This window comes from Labrus mixtus, chromosome 6 (genome assembly GCF_963584025.1).
Source record: "Labrus mixtus chromosome 6, fLabMix1.1, whole genome shotgun sequence".
Classification (NCBI taxonomy): Eukaryota; Metazoa; Chordata; class Actinopteri; order Labriformes; family Labridae; genus Labrus; species Labrus mixtus.
The window spans coordinates 23,928,163-23,953,011 of record NC_083617.1 but is presented as its reverse complement, the minus strand read 5'-3'; the positions used below and the strand labels follow the sequence as shown (position 1 = coordinate 23,953,011).

Below are 24,849 nucleotides of genomic sequence, written 5' to 3'. Positions count from 1 at the left end.
TTACGTAAACGACGTTCGTGACGTAGACTGACTTGCGGCTCTTCCCATCCAACGTGGGCTGTGGATGTGGCAGCGGAGCAGCGACAGTCCGGCTGAATACGTGTCTCCTCTCAGCTCTCTCAGGTGTAGCTCACGTGGTTTCTAGATTTCCACTCTATCAGGTAAGAAAAGCTTTTAATACAGAATATGTTTGTCGTGATTAACAGCGTTGCTAGGCAGAGAGTTAGCTCATAGTAGCTGATGCTAAGCTAGTTTGTGCTAGCCCCGGGAACGTTGTGACAGCAGCTACATGTAGCTACAGTCTGTTAGCTTTATTTACTCACCTGCAGACTTCACATATGTTACCGTTTGTTTGTGTAAACAACACAACAACAGCTGCATTGTGGCTAATGCTAAGCTAATCCAAATATCCTTTTACTAGGTCATTAAACTTGAAGAAAGATCCAATAACAAAGCTGATAAACTCATGAAGATGATGCAAGGCTCTCCGGGCAGTCACATCTGCCTGTTTTATGAATAATAGTAGTAGTTTTTGGTTTAATATTTAATGATTAATGCGTGTCAGCTGTAGTCAGCTGTAGACAGTTGTAAGTCAGTCATATAACACTTTATCTGAGAGGAGGTCATTGACCTGTCAGAGTGACCTGACCCTGCTCTGTGTTTCTTCCTCACAGGTGTCCTCAGGTGTCAGTGCCATGTTTGCCAGGCTGGCCCTCTGCTCGCGCCTGCCCCCCAGAAACAGGCTGTCATACATCCATCCAGCCTCCATCAGAACGTTTTCTCAGAACAAATGTACGTATCAACAGCTTTGTCATAAATCAAACCCTGCTGAATGACAGCTGGGATCAGCTCCAGCCCCCCCGCGACCCCGACGGGAAAAAGCGGAATAGATAATGGTTGGATGTTTTAGTAAATACAGATGATCAGTAATAAATGCTCTTCTGTTTCTCTCTGCAGTCTCTCTCCCGCGGCCTCATGGGAAATCTTTTGTCCACCGCAGTGAGTTAAAACAGGCCAAACGTATCGTGGTGAAGTTGGGGAGTGCTGTGGTGACCCGGGGAGATGAGTGCGGGCTGGCACTGGGACGTCTGGCCTCCATAGTGGAGCAGGTAACGCCACATTAATGCTGCTGATGTAGACAACAGAGGGTTTGTGATTATAAGGGCTGAAGGAGCCAGGCTGAGGATGCAGAACAAACACTTGAACGTTACATCCTGTGTGTGTTCTCAGGTGGCCGTGCTGCAGAATCAGGGCAGAGAGATGATGATTGTAACGAGCGGAGCCGTGGCGTTCGGGAAGCAGAGACTGAGACATGAGATCCTTCTGTCTCAGAGCGTCCGACAGGCCCTGCATTCTGGACAGAACCAGCTCAAAGAAATGGTGAAAAATCATCTCTGCAGATTTTAGAATTTATTAGAGTTATTGAGACCGTTTCCAACTTGAGTGAAATCTCTGTTTTTCAGTCAGTGCCAGTTCTGGAGGCGAGGGCGTGTGCAGCTGCAGGACAGAGCGGCCTGATGGCGTTGTATGAAGCCATGTTCACTCAGTACAGCACCTGCACTGCTCAGGTACACACTTTTCTATCTCGCTCTATAAAAAACGCAGAGTGAACGATTAAAATCTGATTTAATGTTGTTCTTTTCTGTCTCCAGATTCTGGTCACAAACCTGGACTTTCACGATGAGCAGAAGCGTCGTAACCTGAACAGCACGCTGCATGAGCTACTGAGGATGAACATCGTCCCGATCATCAACACCAACGATGCCGTCGTCCCTCCCCCTGTTCCCAACAGCGACCTGCAGGGGGTGAATGTGAGTACTGATGTACCGATGCATCAAGGACTACAACCTCTGTGGGGCGCGCAGCATAACCACTACCCTATCCGGGCGCGCCTTTCATTTTTAACTTTACATATTCTCTTCTTACCCATTAATCAAAGAGTTCAGTCTTTTTGTTTTGCACAGACCGGTCACTGTGAGTTGCTGGTCACTGAATATGACTCCCTAGTTTTGGTTGCATGGTACCGATACTGCTAAGCTGTTATTGTACAGATTCATATGAGATTAATGTATTGACCTTGTGGCTTAATAAATGTTGTTTGTGTTTCAGGTGATAAGCATCAAAGATAACGACAGCCTGGCTGCTCGGCTCGCCGTAGAGATGAAAGCTGACCTCCTCATCGCCCTCTCTGATGTGGAAGGTAAAAGAAGAACAGTTCATCAGATTCATTTTTCATGCATTAGAATTAATTTGTGCTTTAGAAAATACAATAATCCGGTGTGTAAGACGCCGTCTAACACTTATTGTTTTCATTGTAAAGTTTGTGCATCTTAAACACAAACCCTGAAAAGTCCGATGAAGTTTAAGCTCTTACTGCAGCCGATACCTCAGGGGAGGGGGGCGGGGCATTATGATGACAGTTGTGTGTCTCCACTTCTCCTCAGGTCTCTAAAGGAAGAAGCTAATTTAGAAAAATATGCTTCACCTGTATGACTTTCAGTCTTTAACGTCTCACTTTAATGACTAATCTGTTTCTTTACCGCCCGGCCCGTTGCTCATGACTTGGTCTCCTTCTGCAGGTTTATACGACAGCCCCCCGGGAACAGACGACGCTAAGCTCATTGACATATTTTATCCCGGAGACCAGCAGTCAGTCAAGTACGGCACGAAGTCCAGAGTCGGCATCGGAGGCATGGAAGCCAAGGTCAGCCTGACGGCCTGAGTGAAACCTCAGAGTGTAAACAGGACGGCTGTAAACATCATCTGTTTGATGATGAGAAGCATGAATTAAAGTCTACGCTGTTGTGTGACTCAGGTGAAAGCAGCGCTGTGGGCTCTGCAGGGCGGGACGTCGGTGGTCATCGCTAGCGGCACACATCCTAAAGTCACGGGTCACGTCATCACGGACATCATGGAGGGGAAGAAAGTGGGCACCTTCTTCTCTGAAGTGAAACCTGCAGGTACACCGTGCTACTACCGTCTGAGGTGAAACCTTTTAAACACCTGTTGTTGTTGTTGTTTTTTTTACTATCGATTATTTTTGACTCCACCAGGTCCGACTGTGGAGCAGCAGACGGAGATGGCTCGACATGCAGGCCGGACTCTGGCCTCCCTGCATCCTGAACAGGTGAGCTTCCTGCTCTCTCTTTGCATCCTGACACCTGAAGTAGAGGACCAAGTATTTACTCATCTTATTCACTTCACTCTCTAAATGCAATATAAAGATTACAACAGTAGGTTTAGAACTCTTGGTAAGAACTTGACAAATAAACTACATTTTAAACTCTCAAACGATGGTTCTCTGCCAGGTGGGGAGTGAGTCTTTGTATCTCAGGTCTTGTTCACAGTGAGGGTACGATGGACCGTGAGATGGACAGGCTAATTGGTTCAGTGTCTGCAGTAATGCGGGTGTTGTATCAGGCTGTCGTGGTGAAGAGGGAGCTGAGCCTGAAGGCAAAGCTCTCCATTTACTGGTCGATCTATGTTCCTACCCTCACCTGTGATCATAAGCTTTGGGTAGTGACCGAAAGAATAAGATCTCAGATACAAACGGCTGTAAGGACTTCCCTCTGGAGGGTATCTGGGCTCAGTCTTAGAGAGAGGGGGAGGAGCTCAGACATTCAGAAGGAGCTAGGAGTAGAGCCGCTACTCCTTTAAAATCTAAAGGAGCCAGCTGAGGTGGTTCAGCATCTGATTAAGATGCCTCATGGTCGCCTTCCTTTGGAGGTTTTCCAGGCACATCCAACTGGGTGGAGACCCCGGGGTAGACCCCCAGTTCGCTGGAGGGATTATAAATCATATCCCGTTTGAACTCAGATAAGCAGAGGAAAACGGATGACTGGACGGACTATCTTTCAACCAGGAAGCCATCGGATTATTTTGCAGTCAGAGTGTAAGGGGTAGCTGTAAGGGTAGTTACTTTTAGGACTCCTCAGTCTGTCAAATGTTATTCCTAACTGAGAGATGTGTTTGTGTTTCCAGAGAGGTGAGATCATCTGCTCTCTTTCCGAGCTGCTAACAGAGAAGAAGGAAGAGATCCTCAGTGCCAACAAGAGAGACCTGGAGCTAGCTGCATCCTCAGGTACACACCCAGAAAAGACTCTGGCACATTTAGGACTCTTCAACCATCTGATGGTCAGGTTTGCATGAAGTCAGCGCTGCTCAGCATCAGATGTGCTGTCAGTAAGAAGTCAGAAACCTCAGTAAAAAGACAAGATTAGCTTTAATCTCCCTGTTAGGACATTTGTTGTCAACTCCGTCCTGCAGTCACATGCTGAACTTAAAATCATACCTTACATTGTGAACGCTATAATCATTTAGATAGGTTTTTGCAGAAGTCGCTCTGCACCCTGTTGTTGGGCAGAAACGCTTTGAGGTTACAGAGAAAGAATTTGTTGTGTTTCTCAATTATTTTTGCATGTCTCCAAGGTCCAGAAAAATGCCTTAAAAGATTCAATATACAGTATGTGTAACAGAGCGACAGACCGAGCTGGTTAAACAGTGAACTCAGTGAACGTGTGTTTCTTCTCCTCTACCAAACTGTTGTTGTCTGAAGCGAACAGACGGCTTTCCTACAAAACTCTTCAGATGATTTCAGCAGTCCTCGTTTGCACGTTCGGCTCCGTAGATCTAAAGAAATAGATTTTCATGCCATAAACAGCTTGTTTTGCATATTATAGTTTGAGTCCTTAATGGTCAAACTACTCTGAAGAAAAAACGTAGTAAAGATTTGTAAACGATGCAGAGATCACAAAGTTCAGAATCAGTGAACATCCAGTTCCTGCTGTTGTTAGAAACATGTTTTCTACCTTACAGGCACGTTACCTCTTCAGTGTTTTAATGTTTTTATTCTGTCTCGTCTCAGGTCGTATGTCCCAGGCGATGATAAACCGCCTCAGTCTGTCGACTGCTAAGCTGAACAGCCTCGCCATCGGCCTGCGTCAGCTCGCCGTGTCCTCCAGAGACAGCGTGGGTCGGGTCCTGAGGAGGACCAGGGTGGCCAACAACCTGGAGCTGGAACAGATCACCGTCCCCATCGGAGTCCTGCTCGTCATCTTTGAGTCCCGCCCCGACTGTCTCCCACAGGTGGGTCCATCCAGACATGCTTCTGAAATTGATATTTAAGAATCATAAAAAGTTTGTATTATCTTTCTGGACACCTGAGGCCTAAAAAGTAACAAAAAGACGGTGAGAGGGTTTTAACAGTGTTGTGATAACCATGGTAATGTGTCATCTGTTTACATGAAGCGCATCAATAAAACTGGGTGTAGTTATTCCAAGTTGTCCTGTCTTATAAACTGAGCACGCTTCATGATCACATAAAGACATGCATGTGTTGTATTACGACCTTATGTACAAGAGGTAACCGGTTTGTCCTGGAGCAGTGAGAGTGCAGACCAGAGGGGGAATGGGGAGGGAGGGCAATCGTGCTTCAGCACTGTACGGGACAACTGGGCCGCCCTAACATCCTCTCTTAAGACCAGACTTAGTTAAGACCAGTTGGTGCAACCGGCCCCTGTATGTTTAGCTACTCATGGATCCTCTTCTGGATTGACGAGTTAAACTTCAAAAAGTTTAATGTGAACTTCAAACATTAAATGTAAAAGAGTAGACTTAATGTTCTATATTCCATCACCTGGGAAGGATTCATAGAAGACGGACGCTCCTGGTCTTTAGAGGGTTCATTTGTACGTCTTTGTGTTGAAAATGACTCTTCATATTGTTCTGTTTTTATTCCTCTGTTCCAGGTGTCGGCTCTGGCTATAGCCAGTGGAAACGCGTTGCTGCTGAAGGGGGGAAAAGAAGCTTCACACACCAATAAAATCCTCCACCAGCTCACTCAGGAAGCTCTCTCCATTCATGGAGTCACGGACGCCATCCAGCTGGTAATACTGACGGGGTTAGGGATGTTGTGAGCGGGTTGTTAATGCAGAATGGAAACCTTCCTCTGCGATTAAAAACCTGCTCACTACACCTTACATTACCACAACTATCACACAAATACTTACTGAGGAAATCTATTATTTGAAAATGATTTATTTCTTCTGCTAAACAAAGAGGGTGTTGTTGATGTTAGAGCGAGTCATTAGCAAAGCGCTAAACAAGCTCATGTATAAAGGTCCTGACGCACCAAGCAGACGGCAAAGAACTAGTGACGACGAAGGCCGCCTGTGGCGTAGCCTCACGTCTTGGCCAAAAAGTTTCACTTGAACACACCGCAAAGACTACAGCCGACGGCCAACCACCACGTACGTTCTGCAGTGAGAGGAAATAACTCTCCATGCCAGCAGGGGGCGGTAGTCCGTTGTTATGATACGAGAAGACCATTTTCACACCGCTGTCGCTCACCACTCGTATTATAGGTAGTCTACTAATGTAGAATAATGTCTGATAAAAAGTTGAAAATGGCTCTGGCGTTGTCAGCTCTTGGTCTTTTAGTGGAAAAAGAAAAGAAGAGACGGAGGAGACAAATAAGGAGAAACCGCACTAATGGGTGAAAGCATGGAGACTACAGCGGCATGCTCAAGGGGCTTTACTGAACCTGTGAGGAGAGCTGGAGAGAAATGAAACCTCCAAACAGCCAATCGGAGAGATCCCTCTAACCGATCGAGAAAAGGCCAACGGGGGACGACAGGTAGAGACGTAGCCGGACAACCTGCAAAAACTAGGGCGACGATCGCTCACCAACGGTCCAACTAGGACCGACTGCCGACGGTCTCCTTGGTAAAGATAAGGATAAAGATAAACTTTATTGATCCCCCATGGGGGAAATTTTTTCGTTACAACAGCTCAAGAAAACAGGAAACAGGAATATAATTATTTAAAATAACAAGAAGTTAAAAATCAAACATATTTACATCAGTTAAATAAAGGGAGTAAAAATACAATAATAGAATAATACAAGGTATATGGTGTGTCAGGACCTTAACTGAACGTCTCAATCCAAATCCTCCTGATGTGTCTTCTCCTCTTTTATAGATTCCTCTGTCGTAGTGTTTGCATCTTTAATCCTCTTTCCTCGTTATCGTCTCTCTCCTCCCGCAGTAAACAGACCATTAAATCTCTGTGCAGGATCTCAGTCATCCAGGTTGTGGTCAATTTGAAGCTTGATCTAACAGCAGCCAGACTTAGTAAAAGATCTTGTTTCACCTCTAATCCTCCGAAAAGCTTGTTCAGATCTTCAGTTCTGGTGGACAGAGCTGGAAATTTAAGCCTCTGTGGATCATTAGCATGCTAACGATCAAGGATGACTCACATCAGAGTCGTTAGCCGAGTCCTTGACCTGGTGTCATCTAGAGTTGTTAACCCCCCCGGTGGTCTGTGGGGGGTGGGGTCACATGTCCAAGACTGGACTGGGGCTCCCGTTGTTTTGGGAGAGAACTCAAAACAGCTGGTGAAAGATGGTGTCTCAGACCGCCACCTCGGTTAAAGGTTGGCTTCTTTAAAACCCTTTTTCAAACCAACATTCGTCCCCGTGTCAGGATGTGCACCGTGTCATCCTCCAAAGGGGTCTGTCCTAAGTCCTTCAGATGTAAGAGGACCGCAGAGTCCCGTCCTGAGAGGCTGGCTCTGCTACGCTGTGCAGTGCGTTTGTGTGTTGGTGGTTTAGTCTCCCCCGATGTATAAACCCCTGCAGACCTCGTTAAATGAAGCAGACTTCATCTTGTGGTTGATGTGATCACAGTGAGTCCTCCAGAGTCTGGGATTTGAAACTGTCTTTTTTTCTTAGTAACGGCAAATTCTTCTTAACAACGACGATCTGTCAGACCGTCAAGTATCTAACACGGCGGCGTCTTGATTAAGCATAATGTGATTCCATGATATTATTTTATTCTTTATAAACGGTACTGAACTGGTAGTCGGCCATCTTGACTTTTGAAACACGTCGTTACCTGGATTGTAAAAAAGTTCCTCTAAATGAAGGTTGTTGTTATTAACCTTCCGCTGATCTCTCGTAGGTGAGCACACGTGAAGAAGTGGACGATCTGTGCAGGCTGGACAAGCTGGTCGACCTGATCATTCCACGCGGCTCGTCTCAGCTGGTCCGAAACATCCAGCGGGCGGCGAAGGGAATCCCTGTGCTCGGTCACAGCGAGGGCGTCTGCCACGTTTACATCGACCAGGACGCCAGCATAGACAAAGCCATCGATGTTGGTATGTGTTCCTGCTGTGCTTTGGTCGGTACTTTCAAACTGAAAGAAAAAGAAATAATGTTTTTATTGTTTGTATTCTTCGAGCGCTCGTGGTCAAAGTGTCGCGGTTCTTAACGGTCCACGGTGACCTTCAACGTTAAAACACGTCTCAGAGCGTCGTGTGTTTTCTTTCAGTCAGAGACTCCAAGTGTGACTACCCCGCAGCCTGCAACGCCATGGAGACGCTGCTCATCCACAGAGATCTACTGAGAACTCCCATCTTTGACCAGCTCATCGACATGCTGAGAACAGAACATGTAAGAAACGCACGCCGCCACGTTCAGCCATGGTGTCTCACGACAGCGTGTGGTTCAGTATGTGCGACCTTGGAGATACCATCGTCTGTTTTCTCTCTCAGGTAAAGATCCATGCAGGCCCCAGGTTTGCGTCCTATTTGACCTTCAGCCCGTCCGAGGTGATGTCTCTGAGGACGGAGTATGGAGACCTGGAGTGCTGCATCGAGGTGGTGGATAGCATGCAGGACGCCGTGGACCACATCCACAAATACGGTAGCTCGCACACTGACGTCATCGTCACGGAGAGCGAGGAGACGGCTGAGCAGTTCCTGCAGCAGGTGGACAGCGCCTGTGTTTTCTGGAACTCCAGCTCTCGCTTTGCAGATGGATACCGCTTCGGATTAGGTATGCACGGTGTCAGGCATGGCTGCTCACTTACATCACGAATCATTTTGCAACTCAGTCTTAAAAAATCAACTGCATCTAGCTACCACTGTCTCGAGAAAAGTGCCACAAAAGTTAATGGTCACATATCCTCCTCCTCTTCAGTTTAAATAAGTCTCAGAGCTCCTCAAAACATGTCTGTGAAGTTTCTTGTTCTAAATCCACTCTGATCCTGTATTTGATCATGTCTATAAACCCCTCTATTTCAGCCCTGCTCAGAACAGGCTATTTCTGTGTCTGTACCTTTAAATATGTAAATGAGCTGTGTCTGACCACGCCCCCTCTCTGGAAGGGCTTGGGTGTCTCGGGCATTCTCACTCCATGTCCTATTGTTTACGGTGAGAAGGCAGACTCAGAGGGCAGAACAAACACCTAGCTGTGGGAGTGTCACCCACCTGGGGGAGGGGTTACTGCCCTTTGTGATGTCATGAAGGGAAAATCTCCAAACGGCCTGTTTGAGCACACATTTTCTGAAAAGTGGAGCAGGCAGAAAACAGAGAGGATGGACTTTTCTCATCATTGGGGGGTTTGTAGACAGACTAGAGACACATATTAGAGATAGAGGAACATGGTGATAGTGGATTTTATTTTTTTTATATGTGACCTTTTTATTAACGCTCTTTTGCAGGAGCTGAGGTTGGAATCAGCACGGCGAGGATACACGCCAGAGGTCCGGTGGGCTTGGAGGGGCTTCTGACCACCAAATGGGTCCTTCGAGGGGAGGGGCACACTGTGGCCGACTTCTCTGAGCAGGGCAGCATGAAATACCTTCATGAAAACATCCCCGTGCCTCAGGGGAGCTTCAGCTAAGACCCTGGCCAAAGGAACGTCATCAGGAGGGGAAATAACTGATAACTGCAGAGTTTGTTTTACAGTTTTTAAGTGACAGTAGCACTTCAACGTCACAGCTGCTGCTACATCCATCACCTGTAAGAATCCACCGACCTGCATGCAGGACAGACGCTTCTGCTACCAGACGAGAAGTTCGTGTTTTTTTATGAACGTGTGCGTAAACCTGGAACTCCGTTTTTTAAAGATTGATGCTAATTAGTGAGAAAAGTAGTGAGTGGTTGTTACAGGGCTGAGTAATGACATAATTATGGAAACTAAAGACGTGTGTGTGTGTGTGTGTGTGTGTGTGTGTGTGTGTGTGTGTGTGTGTGTGTGTGTGTGTGTGTGTGTGTGTGTGTGTGTGTGTGTGTGTGTGTGTGTGTGTGTGTGTGTGTGTGTGTGTGTGTGTGTGTGTGTGTGTGTGTGTGTGTGTGTGTGTGTGTGTGTGTGTGTGTGTGTGTGTGTGTGTGTGTGTGTGTGTGTGTGTGTGTGTGTGTGTGTGTGTGTGTGTGTGTGTGTGTGTGTGTGTGTGTGTGTGTGTGTGTGTGTGTGTGTGTGTGTGTGTGTGTGTGTGTGTGTGTGTGTGTGTGTGTGTGTGTGTGTGTGTGTGTGTGTGTGTGTGTGTGTGTGTGTGTGTGTGTGTGTGTGTGTGTGTGTGTGTGTGTGTGTGTGTGTGTGTGTGTGTGTGTGTGTGTGTGTGTGTGTGTGTGTGTGTGTGTGTGTGTGTGTGTGTGTGTGTGTGTGTGTGTGTGTGTGTGTGTGTGTGTGTGTGTGTCGTACAAAACGCTTTCCTCTCTAAGGTCATTTTTATGGCAACAGAAACCAGAGCCGCCCAGCTGTGGTTTTCTAACTTATTTTTCTACATAGAAAAAGTCTCCCTCCGTCTCTTCCTGATTTACTATAACGGTTGTTTTGCAGGATCTTTTGGTTCAGTTACTTTTTCTTTGTTCCCTCTAATAAATAAATAAATATACTGTACAGTTCTTTACCCATGATGCTTTGTGTTTTCTGTCACAACCTGAGGTCACAGTTTACTAAATGTTTTCAGAGCTGAGTCAGTATAAAGTGATTACACAGTGACGCCGTTTCTAAATGCCAATGTTCAAACCTTACGTCTGTTTCACTCTTAAATATTTTGTTTTGTTTGGAGGAGTCATGTTGATTATCCACAGATTTAAAACAAAAGAATATTTACGTGATCTGGGGTTTGTTTCGGTCGTGATGAATCTAAGTGAATGTGAATCGGGATTAAATGTTTGCCTGTGGGACCCCTTACTGGAACGTGTGAATGCCGGCTATGAGACCGGTTTAACAAAAAAGTGTTTTACCAATTAAGGTTTATTTTTGGGCTTGTTGTGCTTTTTATTTTGCAGAGATAGGACAGTGGACAGTCAGAAATCAGGGAGAGAGACAGTGGGGAATGACATGCGGGAAAGGAGCCACAGGTTGGATTCGAACCTGGGCCACCCACTTAGAGGACTGTAACATCCACAAATGGGGTGCGCACACTAACCACTAGGCGACCACGTCCGATGGCAAGCTTTTTTAGCTTTTTGTTTGGCTGTTCAAATTACTTGATAAATGTGGCCTGGATCTGACACATGAAAGTGTCCCAAAGCTGGAAAAAAAATACACATCAAATAGGAGGAAAAATCAGATTCTGGTCACTTTTAACCCAGCCTGTCTCTATCCTTAGGCTTGGCTTTAACTGTCTTTTGGTGTAAAAAAAAAAAAAAAAAGAAAAGAAATATAACCATAAAGACTACGGAGCCCCTGAAGTGAAGGGTGCCAGAGACTGGGGACCCCAACGGTCCCTGGAGGTGGTTAGCATATAACGCAGCAAATACCCATTATTTTTACACATTTATTTTCTTTTCACTAATTGCACTGCTTTTTTATATTTTTAAAATAATGGGTCAAATACAAAAATGTAAATGATTTAAATTTTTTATTATTTTTTTTGGAAGGCATGTCGCAACCGACCTGTTGAATTATGTCACAAGTTAACATGTTTACAGCGTTGTAATACGTGTAAATGCGTTGGAGATGAAAAATATTTTGTTGGACAGATGACTTTCAAATCTCCCACTCGTTAACGCAGCACTGATGACGTAGAGCCGGTGGGCGGGGCTTGGCAGGAAGCGTCGTTAGCCCCGGACCGGGCGAGCTGAGCTGTCAGGTCTCCTCAGTGAAGATGGCAGGGAACAAGTCTTACACTATCGTGGAATATTTCGGAGGAGATGATGGTTATCGCTGCGGTTACTGCAAGAACCAGACTGGGAACTTTTCCCACGGTGAGTGTCTTCACGGAGGTCCGCAGGAAACAAGCTAATCAGTGCTGCTCGGTCAGCTAGCGCATGCTAACGAGTTAGCTCCGTCTGCTAGCTGGAAAGTGAGCAGTTTGTTTTAAAAAGAGCTTCCGCTAATGGTGGCACTATGAAATAAACATGTAAGTGAATTAAACTGAGATGAGTCTGCCTTAACTTTACAGGAGAGACATGAATTCTACTTGATGTCACGTTAGCTTCAGGTTACCTAAGGCTATTATTAACGCTGCTGTTAGCCTTTAGCATCTTCAGCTAGGACTCTCTCATCGTTAGAGACAAACAGATATTAAACATGATTCACTTTATAAATGATTCATAATTTGTTATATTGAAACATGGCTTAATAGCAGCTTAGCTCGACACTTGTTACACCCTCTGTTAGCATGAAGCTAACTGTCAAACAGAAAGCAGATCATTGCTCTTGTTTGTTTTGTTTTGTTTTGTTTTGTTTCTTTGCGAAAAAAGATTTGAGCAACTTTGGTTTCCAAGAGAGCCACATACATTTTAATCCTGCTTCTTCAAAGTGTAGCAAACCCTCAATTAGACATTTATAAGAAGTTATATTTCAACACAGCGTTCATCAGAATGAATTAAAACATTTAGATTTTTATACTCAAACATCCAATAGTAATGGATTAATAACTAATAAGGCTTAAAAAGGAAATTAGCCTTCTAAAAATGGATGTTTTTGTGTTTTAAAGGTCCAATCCTTTAGATTTGTAGTGAATTAAACAATAAAATGTGGCCCCCAGTTGCCCACCTCTGTTTTAGGAGCTGCTTCACTTTATGCACGTGTCATTGTTCAAAGTTTAAATGCACACACCGGTTGGTCCAGTCGGATGGACTATAAATACCGTAAATACTGTAAAACAGGCTCAGTATGTTTTTGTAGTTCTTGGCAGGATTTTCTGACAGTTTGTCTTCTCGACAACAGACTGAAAACTTGATCTCGTTAGATAAACAGGTGTAACTTTGAGAACATATTTGCAGGTAAATCTCAGAAATCACAATGTCATACAAATTTTTCAACTGTTTCAATGTAATTTCTGTAATTTTAATGATCAGTGGTATAAAAAAGTACTACATCTGTTTCATATGACAGGTGTGCAGGAGACGAATGAATCCTTCTACAAATTGCAGGCAGACTTGGGGCGGAACGATATGGAGCCAACATCATGTGTCGATATAAATCTTTATATTAAACTCTGGAAAGAAATAACAGAAACCAAATTTAGCTTCTAAGTCAAATCATCATGTCAAATGTCCTGCAGGCACTTTCATTAACAGCCTGCTGTACAATATCAACATGTACATCAAAACAAACGAGTCATTTGTGAAATGAATTATAATCAAATGACATAAAATGTTCCTGCTTAACAAAATACACACACAGCTCTGTGTGTGTATTTTGTTAAGAAGGTGGTGGACCAGCTTGAAGAGGAACAGACAGAGAAACTTTAATGGGACGGCTGTGGCTCAGTGGTTGGTCGTCTCCTAACCAGAAAGTCGGAAACACAAGTCTATCAACTTTATCAGGATCAAGTGTAGCTCTCTTTTTAGTCACAATATTACCTACTGACGAGAACGACCATCCAGAGTGCACAAAGGTTCCTGGTACACACAAATATTTGCGAGCCAGTTTGGAGAGTAACGGGTTTGTAGCAACCCTATACCTCTCCACCAATCAGTGAGCTGCTGTCTGAGAATAGACGAGTCTCCCTCGTCTATTTTGCTCGACATCATGTTGCTTTTGCTACAACATTACAGTCTTCATGCCATGGTCGAGTTATGCTGAGATCAAACTGTGAACTAGTTAGATGGCTAATGGGAACTTTCTCCCCCAGGTTGGAATAAATGTTAGAATAAAAATGACAGCCCTAGGGTGGAGTAGCAGAGAGAATCACTCCCATGATTCCTCGCCAGCCTCGACGTTATCTTCTGTTATCGTTTTGATTGAGAGCCCCCTGGTGGTGGAATTTACATACTGTGCATTTAAACTCATTTCGAGACCCAAACTCATTAGTGCCTTTGTGTCCTGAATACCTGCAGACTAAGAATTAATAATGTTTAATTCTGTGCTTCATGAAAAATGTGGGAGTCTTGATGTAAACTTTGATATCTTGGTAGTTTTTTTTTTTTAGCCCACTTACCTAAGTCAGGAGGAGTCTGTCATTTCAAGTCAATCAAGGTTGACGTAACTGCCTTAAGAAGTTCTGTTTTTGATGCAGAGCTATAAAAAAATCTGTGTAGGACGATGGGAAGGGATTTTCTGTGTGAGACAGATTGGTGTCATTAAGAGGAGGTGAGCAGGGGCCAGACAGGTTGACTATAATTAGGGTTTACGGCACTTCCTAAAGCGCGCAGCCAGCGAGTGATCGGGCTCAGAGTCTGCAGACGAGTCGGTCCACTACACTAAGTTAGGAGTGGTAATCTGGATGTGTTACATCATGTGGGCATGCTGGATTCTATCACAGGAGGACAGAGGTGTAATTCTTGTTGGTGTAAAAAAGGAGCACGTCTAAAACAGAGCAGACTCACACATATTGAAATGAAACATAATAGTGTCCGTTTCTATTGTTGACTTTTCCAGGCAGGTGTTCAGTAAGGTCGTCTTTTCCTGTCTGTGATTGGGTCATTGATGTTATCAGCAGTGTTGTTGCAAAGTAAGATCCCAGCATGTGCGCCCCCCCCCGTGTCTCTGTCACACCTGAGTGAGGCTGACAGGTGGATCAGGTGCGAGTGATGTTGTTGTTGCAGCGACATTAGAATAACACGCTTCATGTGTACTTCTACATCAAGCCGACAAGATGTTTAAAATAAAAAGATAGCAGATCACTGATGTTTTTCTTCAGTGTTTATCCAGCTCTGCATCGGTCTGTAAACCTTTCTGTGTTCTAACCTCTCTCCATTTTTCAAAAGCATCTCCAATATTGATCCTAGTTTGAGCACGTTTCTGCTCGTGGAGCTTATTAGAAACATGCAGAGGCTTTTTAGGTCGGGTTATCGACCTGATAACTGCTCTCATATCTGGCAAACCGAGGGGCGTCCAAAACGGCTGTGTGGGGTGTGCCTTAAAACCGCCTACCTTCTCTAGTCCAAACAAATCCAGAGCATTCAGGAGCAGAATCTAAAGTTAGAAGGAGGACATACTGACTGCTGCATTGTTGTCAGAGAAGCCAGCACTTCAACATAGCATGTTTCTTTAATGTCTGATCATATAGTAAGATCACTTTATCATCTCACTCACTACACATCTCACTGATTGATCCTTTAGGGGTTGTGTATTTACAGGAACACGTAAAGAATGAGCAGCTCATTAACATGGGAATCACAAGAAGAAGAAACCAGGGTGTCGACAGTTTATTTTATGATGCTGTGGAGTGATTTGAAGTAGCCTGTCTCGATCTTTTATTGCAGCCTGTTCATATTTGTCTGACGTAAGAACCATGGTTACAACAAGCCGTTGATGTTCTTTGCTGGAGTGAGGAACGTTTGTCCCACAGCTGACAGCCGCCTGTCACTGTCCACCTGATAGAGTACTGTAGTGCTTTATTCAGCGCTGGTTGTGAATATGAACTGAGATAATACTGTAGGAGGGTTCAGTTTGAGAGAGGCGTGTGTGTTTCCTCGTCGCTCTCTTGGACTGCTCAGTGTGTCTCGGCGGACTCTGACTAAACACGGATGCTCTCCTGGGACACACTGATTCATTCTCTGGTGCAAACTTGTGAACTAGTGTGCTAAGAATTCCCTCGGTTGGTTTGGATGTAAACTGATATTGGCCATGCTGGAGAGGTTGTGTGTGTGTGTGTTTGTGTGTGTGTGTGTGTGTGTGTGTGTGTGTGTGTGTGTTTAAACTATATGTGGCTGCAAAGCAGAAGGTCAGGAGTTGAGTTCTGGGAAGGAGGATCAGAGCCGCTGTGGAGACAAATAATGAATGTGTATGTTGTCGTTGGGGGTTTAAAGAACTGTGGGAACAGACTTCAAGGGTCAAAACTGAGACGAGACTCTGAGAGAGCTTCTTCACACAAACCTCCAGATACACACATGACACATCCTAGTTATTTATTTATTCTTATTGAGTTTTATATTTCAAAAAGACAAAAACAATTAGAAAAACACTCAAACAAAAAACCCCAAACTATCACACGCTGCTAAGAAAGAAGAATGTGCGACGTGTTCCACATAAATATATCATAAATCAAGTCTATCCTGTAAATGTGTCTCTGAGTCATGACTGTGTACAATGAGTGAAAAGCTCGAGTCCTGCTGGCTGAGAGTTTTTAGATCACGCTCATTCTGTGTCAGTTTACATGCAATGTGAAGCTACGACTAACTAAAGAGCGCTAACATTAGCATGCTAACACAAGAATTCAGGACACAGGTGATTGCAGCTCGAGCTAAGGACAATTTTGTCCACTGCTTGTGCTTAATGGTGCTTAATTATGATGCATTCTAATTCATAAATCAGTCATATGAACTCGAGTGGAGGAGGGTTGGAGGTGTGTCTCTGGAGGAGAGTGGAGGCTTCAGTATGGAGGAGGCGTGGCCAAACAGTAGTTTGTTTTGGTTTCATGTTGGAGCTCAAGAGCGACATCTACTGGATCTAAAAGTTGCACGTTGTTCATTTAATGTTTGACAGTTTGGATGTTCCTTTGGTTTTCAGGGATGTGGACTCACACCATGACTGTGCAGGATTACCAAGACCTGATCGATCGAGGATGGAGAAGGTGAGAAGCCGCCTCCTTCAATGTCCTCATACAGAATCAAACTTTGAATATGGACTCATAAATAATGTTTTATATACTTCAGGTCTTGATAATGTGTTCTTGTGTCATTTGCTTTGCAGAAGTGGGAAATACGTCTACAAGCCCATCATGAACAAAACGTGCTGCCCACAGTACACCATCAGGTAATCCACCAATCACAAGTCCAGATCAGAGAACTGATGAGACCACAACACACTGAACACACAAAGGGAGTTGCACGATGGATTTATAGACATGTTAGATAAACGCCTTAATATTTATGAAGCAGCAGAAGTACCATAAACTCTGGAATATAAGTCACAGTCTGTTTTTGAGGTCTCCTAGAGAGAAGAAGGTTCAAGTCGCACTGACCACCAACGCGGGTCACTCGTTGACTTTACTTGAGGAGTCTTTAAATCAAAGCAGAACTCCACAAACTTTATTTACTGAACAGTAAACCACCGCTTTGATGGTTAGGGCTGCACTCTGGGTAATGGCGGTGCGTGCCTCTGTATTTTAAACCGGTATAAAGGTCAGCTTTATACTCACTTTATGTTTTTGTAACTTAACCTGTCTCTCTGTTCAGGTGTCACGCGCTGAAGTTTCAGCCTTCCAAATCCCACAAAAAAATCCTGAAGAAAATGAGCAAATTCATCTCTAAAGGAGAATTACCCAAAGGTCAGGAAGATGGTGAGTGTATTTATTTCACTGTTATTACAGTCATGACAGCATGTGAATCGTCTGATAAGTAACGTGTCTGTTATCTCTCTACGGGGATCGATAAAGGTATTTCTTTCTTTCTTTCTCGGTATCAGTGGTTCCTTTTGGCTCGTGACCTCACTTTGACTTTACAAAACCCTAACGACAGCAGACGACCAAAACCCAGAGACCTACAGTTTAGTGTCGTAGTACTCCAGATTAGTCTTGGTCTCAAGACCGGTCTGTAGACCTCGTTTTGAAGGTCTCTGTCTCGTCTGGGAATCGAAAGCATTTTTACTCGGCCTTGTTTCAGTCTCAGACATGGCGGACTCCAGATTTTTAAGAGAGCACCACTGAAAGACTATTTTTCGACGTCATTACTGTGATTAGAAGGAAAGCGCCTCTTTCTAAAAGAACAAATCACTTTATTTGTAGTTTGATTTTTATCCCCCGGTTACGGACGCAACCTTCCCAGTGTTACGGTCTAAGTGAGGGACACAAGATGAGGATTCTTCAGAGATATTTATGGTCTTGGTTTTGAATCGGTCTTGGAGCACTCTGTTCTCGGGTATGTCTTGGTCTTGGTTAGTGGCGTGGCATCTTGTGTTTACATTTGAGCAATTTAAAGCGTGGTCACGTAGCCGTCACATGACGCGTTGGCTGAGGCTCACAGTAGCCTAAAGCCCATGCTAAACTGGATAACGTCTTGAGGCTGAGCTGGTAGGATTCACATTTTCTTCGGTGTCGCTATCGCTCATTTCGGTTGTGTTTCCATTCCGCTCCAAACGTCTGTAAGCCCGCCCACCCAAATCCCTGCGACCTGATTGGCTGTTCGTCGTCTTTTTCTCCTTCTCTTAATCGTTATTGTTTTATCACCCAGGCGTAGCTGCAATACACTTTCCGACCTATAATTACTAATTTCAGGCGACCCCATTTGAATTCCATACGACCCCACGCGGGGTCGGGACCCTTAGGTTGGGAAACCTGCCCTACATACATTTTTATACTCATGTTCAAAACATGGAAGAAAAAAAAAGACAGCAGCTTGTTATACTATCAGGAAACATTACAGATGATTTATTGATGTTTTTTCATCTGCCTGAATTCAGATTTATTCAAAAACACAAATCGGCTTCCACAGTTTGAAACAGATCTTATTATTTTAGTCTTTGATGTTTTTACCTCATCGCAGGTTTCTGCATGATTAGAGGCTGTGACATTAACATGTTTTTAATGTGTAACATCTGTTTCTCCTCTCAGTGTTGGTGTTGTGGTTGTGTGCAGCAGATTGTCTGGTGTAACTAACTCTGAGGTTTGTATCTCCAGGTGAGCCGATGGACTCTGTGTGTGAAGACGCCGGTCCAAGGGAGCCCGTTAAAATCTGTCACTCGGATCTGAAGTGTGCTGCCGTCACAGACCTTCAGAAGGAAGCCGCAGAGTGTCCGACGATCACAGACGCTCAGAAGAAGGACGAAGCTGACGCTGCACCGACCGGCTCAGAGACGTCCAGGAAGGATCCGGTGTGTGTACCTGATGGACGAACGACAGCTGCCGCTCCTAAACCAGGTGATAAGTCTGATATAAAGCTGTTCAAACTATCACTACTACTAGCTGCTTTACACATCAACAATGAGCCTGACTGACTGCGATGGCTCCTGCTGTGTTTGGAAACTGCATGCTGCGTTCTGCAGAGCCACGATTTTGCTCCGTCCGACGGCGCACGCCCTGCCTCACTGGGTCAGTTTCTCGAGCGTGAGTACAGCCAGGAACAGCTGTAATAGACTCGCAGAGTGGAGAGGCGCTGCTGGCATGCTCCAGAGACGGACCACAGCGAGTGCATTGACCAGTGCCGTAGTGCGCGGCGCACAGACTATGTGGAAATTAGCTGTCGGAGCACGCTGCTCTTTCTGCACTAGTCAAGGCTGCAGAAGCATCAAGAAGCAGAAGTATTTCTTGATATCTTAATCTCTTGTTGGTTCATTGGTGGGTTTAGTGTATGAAGCTGTATCATCGTGCTGCGGCCTCTCTTAGCCAGGACTGTCTTTAAAAACAACCTTTATACGAGTCTTTGCTCTTGATCTAAAGGTTGAATTAGAAACAGCTGAAGGAGGGGCAGCTTTAAAGTAGTGAAGGTAGCTTTAAGGACAGTTAGTGACATCAGCGTTTTGAACGACTGATTCTTTGGTGTTGTGTATTAAAGCAGCGTTGCTGACCACGGTGTGTCAGTGTTCACCGCGTTGCAGACGCCGCTGTGTGCAGCAGCTTCTCTCTGAGTGAGTCTGTTTCTGCCGTTCTCTGGAGAGTGTCTGCTCTGAGCTCATCCGTCTTCTTCTCCCCTTCAGTGTGCAGAGCAGGAAATCCTCACAGTAATGAATAAACAACACTCACAGAGAAGAGATAATAAACTCCTGTTAGACACAGGAAGCAGCACTTTAACCACTTATTAAGTTTGAGAGCTCCACTAATATTTAACGAGAACAGGATCCACAGAACTAACCGCTCCAGAGACGAGCACGACAGCTTGGTATCAGCCTTACTGCTCATCCCGACATACAGCGAGGGGGGAACTACGGTTTAGTGTTGATGCATCACGACACACACACACACACACACACACACACACACACACACACACACACACACACACACACACACACACACACAAACATAAAGAGAGAGGTCACAGACTTTTCTCAGGAGGGAAGAGGATGCACCGAGGATTTACAGTTTACTGGTTCTCCACTCCCCCTCATTCACCTCCAACACCAAACACCTGGACAGATCTTTTCCAACACCAAACACCTGGACAGATCTTTTCCAACAGAGAACACCTGGACAGATCTTTTCCAACACCAAACACCTGGACAGACCTTTCCAACACCAAACACCTGGACAGACCTTTTCCAACAGAGAACACCTGGACAGATCTTTTCCAACAGAGAACACCTGGACAGACCTTTTCCAACAGAGAACACCTGGACAGATCTTTTCCAACAGAGAACACCTGGACAGACCTTTTCCAACAGAGAACCCCTGGACAGATCTTTGCCAACAGAGAACACCTGGACAGATATTTTCAATCAGAACTCTGTCCTGTTCGGCTCAGTCATTTGCAGTGAATGTGTGCTGACTCTCAACACTTGTTTCGATAGATTTTTGCAAAATGAGTGACAGGATATTATCTTAGACGATGCAAATGTTAATCCTACCTGGGTCCTTCTTTTTGCAAACAGTGGAGTTGCACCCGACTGGCCATTGGAAAGAATGCAGGTTTAAAACACTCAAGCTTGGCATTACTTTTGAGACCAGGAGGCTATGTCCTCTCCTTTTATAGAGTTGCTAGGATAAACACTGTTTCCTGGAAAGTCTCCTGCAGCAGGTGATGGTGTTCATTAAAGTTGTTGCATGATGGCAGAGAGCCCAGATGTGTGAGTTGTAAAAAGTAGGAGGCCGTAAAGTCCGAGTGTGTTTAAAGTCTGCGGAGTGAAGAGAAAGAGACACACACACACAGTCTGCTTATTACGGCGATTTAATAACAGCTTCCTCCGTCCACAGAATACACACCTCGTATCCCTACAGGTTTACATGCAGGACAGCAGCAGCACATTTCTGCAGGTTGTGTGTGTATGTGTTAGTGTGTGTGTATATGTGTGTGTTTTGGAAAACAGGAAAGGAGAGTGTCGTAGTTTTTATGAAGTGTTAACTGCAGGAGTGGAAACACATGTCGTCCACAGGAACCGATCTGTCAGACTTTATCTTCACCAAGGCTCAGTGTGCTGTCCTCAAGAGTACCTGTGCGTGTGTGTGTGTGTGTGTGAGAGAGAGACACAGAGAAAGTGTGTGTGAGAGAGAGAGAGAGAGAAAGTGTGTGTGTGTGTGAGAGAGAGAGAGAGAGAAAGAGGGAAAGTGTTTGTGTGTGTGTTTGTGTGTGTGAGACAGAGAGAGAAAGTGTGTGTGTGTGTGTGTGAGAGACAGAGAGAGAGAAAGTGTGTGTGTGTGAGAGAGAGAGAGAGTTGTTTTTTGTTACTTTTTTGCCTTTATGTGTTTAAATGTATCAAACAATACAATGAGAGGAGCACGGTTCACTGTAATGTAAATAGGTGTTCCTCCTCCTCCTCATGGCTGAGGCGGAGTGATACGTGTGGTGAAAAGTCTCAGCAGCACTCACGATGAAATGCCTCCCGTCCAATCAGATCACTTGGTCAAAAGTAACTGTTGGGTGGTTCTTCATGTCGGACCTCGTTTGATTCTTCTCTGGAACTGATATATCTCTAAGTCTCAGAAACACCATCGTGGTCAGGGTCTACTTTAAGTCACGTCTACATATTATACCTGTTATCAATTTAACATGAATCACTGAATAACCTTTAATGTCCTGCTTTGGTCAGTTTGACTCCTCAAAGGATGAACGCTGCCTCTTCTGGGAGAAAAAGAATCTTAAATCATCCTTCAGCTGAACCTCCACCCCCCCCCCCCCCCTTGTGACGTCAACTCAGGGAGAGTAAAGAAAGTGAGCTGATGGTGGCGGCTGGCAATAGGACGAGCAGGAAATGGTTGTCGTTTCCTTATTGCTCCAAACGGGATGTGGGCGTGTAAACTGTGTGCCCGAAGAGCTGCAGGGCTTGGCAGGAGCTCAGGGGGAGGAGGGGGAGGAGGGGGACAGAGAGAGGGAAACAGGGATTCAGTTGCTTCAGGGATTGTTCTCGTTGGTCTCCTTTTAGAGAGAAAAAAGAGGAAGTGTACTAGTTTGCTCTGAGAGTAATAAGGCTGCTCTCAAAGAAGACATCGAGGGGTCTACAGTTTTACTCTCAAAGCTTTCAAAAGTCATGAACTCGTTAAAACTCTCCATGCCATTTAGGTAAAGTCAGTGGATTTAGTTCAGTGTATTATAAGCTGCAGTAAAACAGCAGAACAGTTTTCTGGAGCTCTGATGTTTGTGTGTTCATGAGCTGACGATTTACGATTTAAAACAACATTTTTTTTTACTTACATGCCTGTTGATGTGGCCTGGGGTTAAACAGCTGATAGATAGATACACTGCATGTAACAGGCTGCCGCTCCACTGGCGCCATCTTGAAGGCGAGTAGGCACCTGCTTTTAAACGGTCCGACAAGCTTCAAATGTTGGTCTTCCGACTGCACACCCTCACACGGTGAGAGCAGAGCCATATTCCCGACTTCAGGACTGTCTTTGATATGACTGAGGCGGTGCACATCGGCTACGGTGTGAGCTCTCAGGCGGCGTCCAGGTTCAGGTCCTAGAGTGTAAGCACATAGATAGTGGGCTGTGGTCGTAAACATTTCAGTTGTAGAGTATGCACGACATTTCCCTCCCCCGTGTTATCTTGAAATGTGGTGAAAATGTTCTGCCATGTCATCAGCATGAGAAAGCTTCAGGAAGAGTCTGAAAGTAACGAGTTTCTTTCTTCTCTGTGGTGCAGGAACGGGCGCTGACGCCAGCAGGCCGCCGTGTCGGAAGGCCAAAGACCTGAGGAAGGAGCGCCGTCTTCAGAAGGAGCAGACGAGGCAGCTCGCGGATGGAGCCTCCCCCATCGTCTCACCCACACCCACCACCCCCGCCCAGAACAACCAGCCCAAACCTCTGGAAGACTTCATGACCGAGTCGTTGCCTGAGAACTCGTCTCATGGCCTCGAGGTAAGCAGAAACACAGACGAGGGTCTTTCTTCTCTCTCTCTCTGTTTGTGTGACTTGGACGACCATTGTGATGATTCCAGACATCATTTAGAGTCTCTGTTTTTGGTGGAGTTTCTGTCTCCGCCATGTTTGGATTCAGTCAGCTTAAAAAAAGAGATTTCACGGGGCCCGCTTCCAGTGACTTCACCGCGTGGTTACGTGTGCGGGGCGCCAATATGTGGCCAGAGCAGAGTGGAAAAACCATCGCTTTCCAGTTTGAGTTCAACCAAACGACAGGCACACCGCACAAACCGGGTCATGTTACCCCGCTGATGACATGAAAACCACAGCTCCCAGCTCTGCCGGGATGAGACAACATGGAAATGAAGCTTTTGGCGGGAGGAGGAGGAGGAGGAGGAGTGTCGGGGGGGAGGGGGGGATTATGAAGAAAGATTGCCGAGGTTTAGCTGAGGTTGGTCGAGTCACGTCATCTCTGGTCTTTACTAAGATTTGAGCCAGATGCAGCGATGAACCCCGACATGTCTGTCTCTTATCTGCAAACCCCTCAAGACTAGAACAGCAAGACCCCCCTCCCCCCCAGTCTGCTCTTACAATTGGATTCATTAGTGTCCCTGCAATTATCGACCAATTTCACTAAGTGGGCATGAACGCAAGGGCGTCCTCTGCGAGGGAAGGTTAATCATATCTGTACAAGGCGAATAATCGACCCGACGCAGTTAGCTGTTTATCACATGTTGCAGTTTCAGTTCAGTGATTTAATCCTCATCCTGAATCTCTCGTTGTGATCGACTGAGCTGCAGACTTTAAAGAGTTTCTCACAGCAGAAGATGAAGATGGCGATGTTTTACACTGCGGCGTCTAAATTGAATCCATCTGTAAAAGATGTCACGCTACTTCTGTGCAGGTCACGTAGGATGTTATTCCAAATAAACATTAACAGGAAATGGAAACAGAGACATTTACATCCTCTGAACCTGCTCTGCTGCTCCTCTCTGCAGCAGGAGATGTTTCACTTCTTACAGAACTCAAATGCAGTTTGCAGAGATTAATACCACCGACAGAGAAATGGAGTTTAAGTGTAAAGTCTGTTAATTAGCTCTGTTTGCTGTTTGGGCTTTAAAGTCAGCTGTGGTTCCATCATCCACCACCAGGGGTCAGTGTGAGACCGCGACTCAGAGCCCTTCAGGAGAGTGTGGCGCTGTTTTACTTCCAGCTCTCCCCCTCTGTCTTCACACATTTTAGACTTTTCAGAGTGTTTCTCTTTTTGTTAACATGAAACGATCCAGCAGCGAGTCGTCTCAACTTTTATATACTTAAAAAAAACAAAAAACTCTCGACTGTAAAGTCTGAGAGATCCAGGTTTAGAGCAACACAACACTCTGAGTTCAAGCCTCTGTGAACGTCTTTTTAATGAAGAAGAACAAAAGCCATCATGAGACTCTACTCTACCAGGGGTCACAAAGAGGTCACATTGCGGGTGTTAAATTTCAGGAGTGTGATGAGGATTTTTAAAACTTAATTTCCATGCTGTCTTCATCTGCTGCACTGTTGCTTCACCAAAATGATTCCAGCCAATGAAAATAAATCTTCAGATTGAAAATGAGAAAGATTGGACCTTTATTAAAAAAAAGAGGCCCAGCGTGTCTGTTTGAATAAAGAATTCAGATGCCAAGTGGTCATATGAGAGAAAGCCTCCGAGGTCCAACTCAAACAAACCGCG

At 45.1% G+C, this 24,849-nt stretch overlaps 2 protein-coding genes across 7 annotated transcripts in view; both read left to right on the top strand.

The window, feature by feature from the left end:
• Positions 1 to 16: 16 nt before the first annotated feature.
• LOC132975810 (delta-1-pyrroline-5-carboxylate synthase-like) lies at positions 17 to 10,014 on the top strand. 2 transcript variants are annotated; one of them, XM_061040614.1, is made up of 17 exons: positions 17 to 161; positions 675 to 792; positions 958 to 1,109; positions 1,231 to 1,380; positions 1,464 to 1,568; positions 1,653 to 1,805; positions 2,110 to 2,200; positions 2,580 to 2,704; positions 2,816 to 2,960; positions 3,054 to 3,127; positions 3,982 to 4,081; positions 4,865 to 5,085; positions 5,748 to 5,885; positions 7,959 to 8,154; positions 8,328 to 8,449; positions 8,551 to 8,833; positions 9,501 to 10,014. In XM_061040614.1, the coding sequence occupies exons 2-17, from the start codon at positions 696 to 698 to the stop codon at positions 9,680 to 9,682; spliced, it is 2,334 nt and encodes a 777-aa protein (XP_060896597.1). In that variant the 5' UTR covers positions 17 to 161; positions 675 to 695; the 3' UTR covers positions 9,683 to 10,014. The 2 variants fall into 2 exon arrangements, with proteins under 2 accessions (XP_060896597.1, XP_060896596.1); XM_061040613.1 differs by having other exon boundaries at positions 18 to 161; positions 1,653 to 1,811.
• Positions 10,015 to 11,825: 1,811 nt separating this feature from the next.
• LOC132975818 (arginyl-tRNA--protein transferase 1) overlaps positions 11,826 to 24,849 on the top strand; it is a 62,058-nt gene continuing 49,034 nt past the window's right edge. For 4 of the 5 annotated variants that reach the window (XM_061040636.1, XM_061040634.1, XM_061040633.1 and 1 more), the window contains exons 1-6: positions 11,826 to 11,997; positions 16,694 to 16,757; positions 16,877 to 16,939; positions 17,362 to 17,465; positions 18,801 to 19,040; positions 22,915 to 23,129. In XM_061040636.1, coding sequence (XP_060896619.1) covers positions 11,898 to 11,997; positions 16,694 to 16,757; positions 16,877 to 16,939; positions 17,362 to 17,465; positions 18,801 to 19,040; positions 22,915 to 23,129 — 786 coding nt within the window. In that variant the 5' untranslated portion in view covers positions 11,826 to 11,897. The remainder of the gene's footprint in view (positions 11,998 to 16,693; positions 16,758 to 16,876; positions 16,940 to 17,361; positions 17,466 to 18,800; positions 19,041 to 22,914; positions 23,130 to 24,849) is intronic. The other variant, XM_061040635.1, reaches the window with a different exon arrangement.

Coding starts and splice junctions, on each gene's coding strand:
- LOC132975810 (XM_061040613.1), top strand. CDS start 696: ATGTTTGCCAGGCTGGCCCTCTGCTCGCGCCTGCCCCCCAGAAACAGG. Junction 2,201..2,579: donor CGCCCTCTCTGATGTGGAAG/GTAAAAGAAGAA, acceptor CTCCTTCTGCAG/GTTTATACGACAGCCCCCCG. Junction 8,834..9,500: donor TGGATACCGCTTCGGATTAG/GTATGCACGGTG, acceptor GCTCTTTTGCAG/GAGCTGAGGTTGGAATCAGC.